This window comes from Amblyomma americanum, chromosome 3 (genome assembly GCF_052857255.1).
Source record: "Amblyomma americanum isolate KBUSLIRL-KWMA chromosome 3, ASM5285725v1, whole genome shotgun sequence".
Classification (NCBI taxonomy): domain Eukaryota; kingdom Metazoa; phylum Arthropoda; class Arachnida; order Ixodida; family Ixodidae; genus Amblyomma; species Amblyomma americanum.
In genome coordinates, this window is record NC_135499.1 from 199,554,046 (window position 1) to 199,563,738 (window position 9,693).

The 9,693-nt window shown below is 44.1% G+C and overlaps 1 protein-coding gene across 1 annotated transcript; it reads left to right on the forward strand.

Moving 5' to 3' along the window:
* Positions 1-1,311: 1,311 nt before the first annotated feature.
* Positions 1,312-9,355, forward strand: ND-18 (NADH:ubiquinone oxidoreductase subunit 18). The gene is made up of 5 exons (XM_077659604.1): positions 1,312-1,458; positions 1,697-1,850; positions 3,039-3,214; positions 8,986-9,059; positions 9,152-9,355. The coding sequence occupies exons 1-5, from the start codon at positions 1,394-1,396 to the stop codon at positions 9,253-9,255; spliced, it is 573 nt and encodes a 190-aa protein (XP_077515730.1). The 5' UTR covers positions 1,312-1,393; the 3' UTR covers positions 9,256-9,355.
* The last annotated feature ends 338 nt before the right edge of the window (positions 9,356-9,693 follow it).

Genomic DNA, 9,693 nt, shown 5'->3' on the forward strand with positions numbered 1-9,693 from the left:
GCGGCTTTTCCCCGTCAGAGGACCCCTTTCTAGTTATCAGATTTTGATTAACCTAGCGTGACAATGTAGGGATCGAGTACTGGCAGATGAAAGGGGATAGCACTGCCCCTTCATTGTCCGGAATAGTCTTCTTGCATTGTCCCGCTAGCAGGAAGTGGGGTCATTTGATGAGGAAAATTCACTTTTTTCTTGAGTTGTATCCGACTATATTTGTGCACCAACTGTAGCCGAACGTCTCATGCGCTCATGGAGTACGTTTGAAGACCTTTCTTTCGGGAGGTTACTCTGGGCTATCGTACAACCCATGCTAGCTGCTAACTCTGCAAGGTTGTTTAATCACAGAAAATACTTGCATGCACAGTACTCGAATCCAGACCAAACGTTATTCCGAGGCTTTTGAGTGGGGAGAGGGAATATATTAGGTTTTTTTAAGTTGGGGGTCTCGTCAGCTTTTGATCCTAGGTCGCTCAGGTAGCCACGTGGAACTTGCACTGCTTGCACTCATGCTTGCAAGCATGAGCAGCAAGCAGGTTATGGGTGGCAGGTTTTAGTGCGAAAGCACTACTACATGGGGTCAAACTCAACCAAGAATCTTGTGATGTCCTTGACCTTGAAGGTGCAGAAATAAAATATTGTCGCGACTGGGTTTCGAACCCGCGGCGGCGCGAACAGATCAGCTTCGCTGGCCACTGCATGAGAGCAGTGCTGATGCGATGCCTTTTGCTCGGTATATGAGGTTGTTCAGGCAATTAAGAAAAAGAAAACTGCTATCGCCGCAGCCGATCGATCACGCCTCGTTTTGTTGTTGTTGCCTCAGAGCCTCGTTACTGCAACACACTCTCACGCTGCGCATTGCACATTGTCTTCATAACCTTCAATCTGCGGCGCGAACAAATAAGATCAGCTTGATATCGTCGCCAGACGCGCCGACGACCCATCAAAGCAAAACAAATACGTAAACTCGCACGTCCCGGACGAAGGCCATCGAATGGGCCGACGTCGCCTAAGACCTCCACGGCCTGCAGCACGCTAGCCAACTTGCCTCAATCCCCTACCCTTATGACCAATAGTTTTCTCGGCCTCAGCACTTCTTTCAAACCAATTAAAACCCTACTCAGCCCTACTCATGCCCCATTACTTTTTTGGACTGCACAATAAGTTTCGTAAGTTTCAATTTCGTAATAATATAATTAATATAGCTTATAATCTATTAGTGACGTTGTTTAGGTGCTTTAGGCAAATAATAATTGAGTTAAACGTATTCTTATAAGTCTTCAATGATATTAAATATATGCCTCAGTGAAACCACAATTTCGTACACTGCACGTCAATCCAATCCTATCCATACACTACCCGCATTTCTGTCTGGTTTCTGTTCAACCAAAATTACAGTATGCTGCCTTCTCGTGTTTTTCGTACCGGATTGGCTTATTTGTGGCAAAACGCCTCTGCGAAAAGGTACGGGGCCGTGTTTCCATAAAATCTTGAAGGATGTGATTTACTGTAGACGCACCCGCGCGAAAATGACCGTGCTTTTAGCTGGGAAGCACTTGAAGGTTATTCAGCTTTCCGTTATGACTTTGCCTTCGAGTGGTATTGTTGATCAAATTATCAAAATAAAAAGCTGGAGATGTAAATGCTTGGCCAGCAGTAGTGGTCTAAAGTTACAAATTCTGTCGCCTTCTCGTGGTTGTAGCCTCCTCCGGCCCCTTGGTTCCCGGCTGGCGTCGTCCGATTCAACCCATGTCACTGACTACGTACCAGAAGATGCCGACGTCGCGCTCAAGGATCCCGTCGAGCTTCAAAAGGAGAAGCAGATTGCCGAGTCTGTAATCACTGTGGACACACCAGTAAGCCACCTGTAATGTTGATGCCCAACAAATGTAGCTCCGTGTTTTGCACGCCTTGGAGCTACTGCGTGAACAAATGGCTAAAATACACCTCAGCAGAGCTTTAAAAAGGGCTAGTTGGTCGTTCATTGTTATAGGGGAGCGCTTAACTTCAGAACGGACAAAATGGACGCTCGGTGTCTCGTGTTTCGTCCGTTTTGTCCATTCTGAAGTTAAGCGCACCCCTATAATAAAGGCTAAATTACACCCGAGTGCAGCCCACAATCTATTGACAGGTTCACGCAGCCAAATGTCTTAGAAAATAATTTAACAGATTGTTTAGATATGTGTAGTCGAAAGAAATTTGCTCATAATGCGAGGCTGGACCCGAGACCGCCACTGTAGAGAATAAGTAAGTCTATAAAATGCCTTACAGTTCGGAAGTGGAAGCGTTTCTGGTTGTTCGTGTTCAGGGAAACCTTTAACTACAGAGCAGTCTTGAGAACAGTCGACACCCACTGCAGCCACCTTAGCAAAGAAAGCTGCAGTTTTCCTTTGAAACCATATGACCGCGCTTTTGTGAATTATTCCCATCAGATACGTGCGACCACTCTTGTTAGAAATGTTCATGGAATTAATAGAACTGAGGCCTAGAGTCAATACAACACTGAGAAAGCCGGAATGCCCAAAGGACATAGGGCTTCCATAAACCAGCTTTTCCACAATCCAGCATTCCAACTTTTTAGTTGTATTATATTGACTAAAAGCTTCGGTGCTTATACATCTGTCGTGATCTAGTTGTCACTGAGGTCACCTTGTCATAAATTCTATGAATGTAAAAGGATCATTGTGTCATGCGAACTTAATACGCCAATTATAGGCATCTGCTGTCACATGCAATAGCTACGGTTATTTTATATTTAGCATTGCAGGTAGCCCTGCGTATGTGTGGTGGATATGTGAGAAAGTTTGGTGACCGCAAATTTACTGCAGCTTTTGTCTTGTACCGTGAAGCTTCTGCTTCATCTGTTATCATTATAACACATGACTACTAAGTATGATATGCAAAGCATTGTACCCACCCCTTATGTAATGCTCCTGAAAAGGGGCCTTTTAAGGAGATAAAAATGAAATGAAAAGAAAATAAATGTAGACTTGATGGACAGGAGAAAGACTGGAGTGATAGATGCATCCAGTTTATGTTTACAGATGGACATTTCCTGCCTTACTGGAGTTCCTGAAGAGCACATAAAAACGCGACGTGTGCGCATCTTCATTCCGGCCCGCAATGCCATGCAGTCTGGGACCCACAACACACACAATTGGAAGATGGAGTTTGACATACGTGAACGCTGGGAGAACCCACTCATGGGTTGGTGCTCCACGTGAGTTCCCGCTTCTAATGTCTCCTTTCTTAACTGCTGCCCTAAATCCTTAAATCAAAGAGGCTTAGAGTTGTCAGCTGTCTCTGAAATAATGTGAGTGGTCACTCATTTAAGAAAGCTATTGAAGGCCAGCTGGTTGTGCATTGCCAAAATGAGTCAGCAGGCTAGGGATAGTGTTACCATACTGTTTTACAGGGCATTTAATGTGAACTCAAGATTGCATATCACTGACTAACCTTATATGGTGCAGTGCACTAAGTCGACTTCATTACCTGAGCTGGCCCAGCTTTGTATGACTTTTGTTTCTTGTTCATTGGCTACACTACATTATGGTAGCCATGCGATTCGAGCAGTGGCATCAAATCTATTTTTCTGCTGGGGGAGCGAGAAAAATTCTATAATAAACACCATCATCATCATTACCATTTATTTTCGTTCAGGGCTCATGCAGGCGCTATACAGTGGTGTTACAGAAAAATCGCTATCTTCCCAGGCCCATGCGGCAAATGTCAGGACTAGAAGCGAATATTGTGTGATCCTGAAGCCTTTTGCCTTCTACGAATAAACCTGACTTTCCTGGCGCAGCCTGGGTCACATTGGCATGCTTGGAATAGCGTACTTTAAGTGTACTAAAAGCATGCTTTTTCATCGCATCATGTGTCATAAGCTATTTCATGAGATAGTGCATGATCGCGAAGCTTGCTTGGAAAGAAGCAGGCGGGCTATACTAACAGAGACACATAGATATTGTAGCGATATTGAGTGGGGATGCGGAAATTAAAAGTGCTTTCGTTATTTATGCATGAGTTGTAACCAAATCTGGTGCAAATATGAAATTGCGATGCTAATTACAGTAATGTGGTTTATTTTCAGCTGCTTGGTACAGTTTTTGGGTAATTATAATTAACACCCTCGTCAAGTTAGCCATGGGTTTTGAATAATTAAGTAGAAAGTGCGCATATTTCTTGTGCCAGCATGCTCACAAAGCCCTGTTCTGTGGGATGAATCTTTACATGAAAACGTTTCTTACAAAAATAACTTTGACATACTACTGCACGTGTAGAAAAAAAAAATTGAGATTTCTTACACTCCTCCTCAACACACCGATTGCAGAAAATGTGAAAGCTCAGAAAACCTAAATTTTATTCCCTCGTTTATGGCCTCGTAGCTTTTGCTTTTGGTGAAAAGAATGCGGCATTGAAATCAACGGAACCTCTGATCTTTCCTCGTCGTAGTGATAATAAGATGGTGGTGCTCCGTTGTCGGAGACCCACGCAATTCACGACACACCGGGACCATCAGAAGTGCAATTACCTCAATTTTGGACGACCACACATCTAAAAAGAGTAATTTTATAAATTTCTACTGCATATTTTGCTATGATTTTTTGTCACGAAACAGATGAAGACCCCAGGGCCAGGAAAGAAAATAATTTCAAAAATCAAAAATTTTCACCAAATTGACCAGTTTTTCTTAGAAAGGGGAGAAGTCGACCTGCCTGTTGCTTGTGGCGAAAAACAGCGCTTACGTGAGACAGAGGAGAGTGGGGACACGACACTGTCCCCACATTTTGCAGCACTGCGTGGAATGTGTGTCAAAAGGCGGTGAGCACGTCAGCGCTGCCCCTCACTACTGTCCCAAAGTAAAATCATTCCGGTTAATACAGAGTGTCAAAAACTGGTTGTTTTACTCAATGCCTAGAGTAGAAATGAACGGCAGCAACGCTTTCTGTTTACCACTAACCATATATATAATACAGAGTGCTCAACAGTTTCTCCGAATATGCTGTACACGGTCGTCCACTTCTACCTTGAACATTGCTCTGCGTGGCCAGCGCTCCGCGGAGTGCCTCTCGCGGGCGCCTGGTGGACTAGCGCAGCGACAGCTGTAGCTGGGGCCTCTGCTGCGTCGTCTGCTTAAGCGCACCGGCTACGCCAAGGCACGCTTGCTTTGCACTCGAAAATCGAGTCCGGCACGATTCCAGAGTGGTCTGTGCTTGGTTCGGTGCAGCACATGGTATATCGATGGCGGTTGCTTCTTGTGTTTTTTTTTTTTCATGCGATCGCAAAAGTAAAGGCTGTCACGGGTAAAACTTCAACCATGCCTGAGCCAAGTCTATAAGCTGTGGTGACACTTCCACAACTCAGTTGCTCAGCTGCTTCGTGCCGAGCAGCTAGAATATTGTCGCGACTCATACGATTGTTTTCATCAGCTCAGTTGGGCGCCGCAAAGTCAGCGATGAATTCATGGCGTGGCCTAACTTTAGAGCTTTCAATTTGCGAAACGTTTGATTCGTTACTAACCTGAAAACAAGAATGTGAAGAAGTTGGGAATTTCAGGGAAAAAGTCTCGTAGCATATGGGTGTTACCCGCACCACGGCCTTCATGCGCTAGGGTTTAACTCTCTTATGCGCCGCTCTAAACTGCTGCTCATTTGCAACAACTTTCTTCATGCTCTTCATGCCAACAAACAAAAAGACGTTCTAATTGAATGTTTAGTTAAGTTCATACCGGGTAATCGGTACAACCAAGAATCAGCGTGGAGTAATTATATCACGCTGTAGGATGGTGATGAGTATATATTACAACTCCGAAGGCAGTTATAACATCACAGCTAATTTGACTCCGAATCGAATGCAGTCAGCTCGCCTTGTGGTCTCGGAACGGATTAGAAGCCTTTTTCTTGAGCCATTCAAACACCTTCAATTATCTGAATGTGTCTGCTGTCATCCCTACTTTCATGAGAGTGCACCTTCTGCAAGTGGGCGCTGAATGAAGCATCAATCTCTTTTTATCGCCGCGCGGCAGAAGGCCCGCATATTGGTTGTGATTCATATTTTTTGGGGCTGAAATCTTAAGAACGGCCCTGAAAGTTCCCGCTTTTAATCAAATAGCAGCAAACGTGACTGCGATTCGAACGCTGTCGCGGCCATTCTTCTTTAACTGCCTAATTTAATTCAGAAAGACCATTTCTAACTGTCCCTTGCCTTTTTTTTGTCTTTAGAGTTCCTCATTTCTGTCCACATGACCAATAAAACTTGTCTATTTTGTTGTCTATCAATATTTTCTTATTTTTGCCATTGTAGCCGGCGCACTGCTAGAGCGTTCATAGTCGCTTAACATAAATCTCTACGACGCCATGCATTGATCAGTGACCTGTCGGAGCCCAACTGTGAGCTGATGAAAACAATAGTGCGAGTCGCGGGCATATTCTGCCTGCTCGGCACGAAGCAGCTGAGCAACTAATTTGTCACAGCTTGTAGACTTGGCTCAGGCATGGTTCAAGTTTTACCCATGACAGCCTTTACTTTTGCGATCGCATGAAAAAAAAAAAAGAAAACACGAGAAGCAACCACCACCGTTATACCATGTGTTGCATCGAACCAAGTGCGGTGCCACTCGGGGATTGTGCCGAACTCGATTTTAGTGCTCAAAGCAAGAGCAAAGTTAGCTTTACCGCAAAGCAAGCGCGCCTTGGCAGAGCCGGTGCGCTTAAGCAGACGACGTATTACAGCTGTCACTGCGTTTGCGCGCTAGTTCCCCAGGCGCCCACGAGAGGCGCACCGCGGAGCGCTGGCCACGCAGAGTGGTGTTCAAGGTAGAAGTGGGCAATTGTGTACGTGGCCAACACGAGCTTGCGTACGAGAAATTACTAAGTTCAAAGCATCAACCATTCCTCTGATTCGCGGAAACTGAAAACGCGCCTACAAGCCTTGAAAAGCTGCGCTCTACATCCTCCGCGGCGCTTCTCCCTGGAATCTTGCCTACTGCGAGTCCTCTAGCGATTGCAGCGCCACCTAATTTGTTTGCAAACATGCAGGAGGTACATACCCGGGAAATGGATCCAAAGTATAACATCTTCGAGAGCTGTAAGCGTTTCGCTTTCCACAAAAACTGAAAAGAATTAGTGAAAGCAAACAAAAACTATTATAAGGATAACGCTAGGGGTGACACCTTCCATTTCGCTTCATACTTTCGTGGAGGTGAGTGCTGTTGTTCAAACTACACTAAGAAGGCAGCGAAAAAAATAAAGAAAGAAAAGCCGATTGGTTCGCCTTTCCTAAAAATGTAAAGAGAAAAGCCAGGTAGGAGGCGAGATTGTGGGGTGGTTGGGGTGTGGGGGTGGACTGGTTTTAGCCTTCCATTCCTACCAACAAAGAAACATCAGGGAGCCTTGTTTTTTGAGTTAGTTGCCTCTTCCCGTGCCTATGGTGTGACACCATCAAAATGCGTGGTGGCTGCGGGCCGGCCCATCAAGGCAAAAGTGCGGTTCTGATTGTTAGTGCCCAATCTCTGCACTAAGTAAGTGAGATGGGTGATTGAAATGCATTGTCATCTGATCTTATTTTGAATTTTCAAAGTGGAAAACTTTTGTTTGCATGCTCCAATTTCAATTTCTTGTTGCATGGTTTCTGGAGTGCGTAAGAAATCTTTTGAATCAGATTAATCATCACATAAGAAACATCATGGTTCCCCTCTAATGTGCATGTCATAACCTAACTGACAGCATTTTAAATTTGTAGTGAATAAAGGTCTGCTTTTGAGCACTCCTGAACATTGACATTATTGGGAAATATTCAATCCACCAAATGGTACTATATTTGAAGCTTGAATCAGATATATCGCTACTAATAGTATCCTTGAAGTGCTTGAGTTCTTGTGAAACCCTTTCACTGTGCTAACAAATTTGATGCAGTTTTTGTTTCCTGTGGTGAGATGTTGCAGTTTGCTTGATCAAGATTAATGCCCGCTAAAGATGGTGCGCTCACCAGCTGTTCACTCATGGTTGAATTCAATTCAATTCAGTTTTATTTCCCAGAAGGTTCTGGCCGGCTGCCTGGACTAAAAGCTGTTAATAAACAGCTTGATGAGGCCCAGGCATCCGTTACAACATATGACAGCACATACTGATGGAAGTATTCACACACATCGAAAACTAAATATTTGAGACATGCTCCAAGCATAACCAAGCAGGACCACTAATTAAAGGAAATGTGTTGCACATATATGTCTAACCTCAATGACATGAAAAATATCAAATAGACAAGCATTGTTAACTAGCAAGAATATGTATACAATCACTAATCAATAACAAGCAAATAATACATGTTAATTAAGGCTTTAAATGAGAAAATGAAAAAACAAACTGTGAGGAAAATTGGTAAGGTCTGCTTATGCTGAGACAAAGAACATAGGGCGACGTCATAGCTTTAGTGGGGTTAATATGTATTTATTTAAAATTGTGGGCAGGTTATATTGTAATATCTGCAACTTGTAGTCAGTGTGAAAAAAATGGCTGGCAGTTTAGCGTTGCTAAACACAACATATTATGCGAAAGCGCAGTTTTTTGCAGGTGGATACCACTGCCTTATTTATACCTTGAAGTGCAGTTGAGGTGCCCACTGACCCAGGAAGCCAGTTATGTGCCTTTTCTTTCCTCGAAATAAACAGAGTTTAAGCCTTCCACTAGTATTGAGAAAATGAAAGGCACATAACTGCCTCAATTTGCAGGTGCCGCCACCTACTGACAGTGTGATTTAGGTGTACTGACCCAGTGAACCAGTGACACTTGCTACTCAGAGGCTTCAGACGCACAAACACACACCGCTGTAAACTGGAGAGTGCGGCTAGAAGTGCTTTCGCACTAAAAGGTACTAGCCATGTGTCTGTGTTGCATGGTGTGTTGTGGTGACATATTGATCAGTGGCATATTGATCGAAGGACAGTGTTGCTGATTGCATAAACACAGGTTGTTTTTCATCAATCCGCAGAGGTGATCCATTGTCCAACATGAATTTGGACTTTACAAGCAAGGAAGCAGCCATGGCATTCTGCGAGAAGAATGGTAAGATCTTTTCATGGCTATACTTGATGGGACAAAATAGCCACCTATAAAATGAGGTGGCACAATTTCAACATGGTTTTGTTTGTGTCCAGGGTGGGACTACTATGTAGATGAACCTGCACCCAAAAGACCTCCACGAAAGAGCTACGGTGACAACTTCTCCTGGAACAAGAGAACAAGGGTCTCTACAAAATAGGCTGATTTCAGATTGAATGATTTGCACACATTTGTGTGGGGAAGATGTAGTTAGCATGAGGGACCGTTGAGAAATAAAGGATTTTCAGAACCCCTCAAAACTGACAGTACTTGCTGCTCATGTTTAAAAGTATTTGTTGGAGGTGGCCCAGCTATGGTCGATAAACTGCAGCACAACAGAAGACGAAGACATGGAAACTGAGATGAACAGTACGAGTGCCGTTTCTGTGTTTTCTTCTTCAGCTGCACTACAGTTTGTTAACTGACCGTGCACCAACAAGCCCATAAAGCCACGCAGCTTGGGTGCAGCATTTAAAGCACATAGAGAGCAATATCCCACAAGTAAACAACAGCAAAGGAAGGACACACGACGCAAGGTTGTGTCATTCCCCTGGTGTCATTTACTTTATGGCTGCCACTTTCTACTTGCTGTGGACCA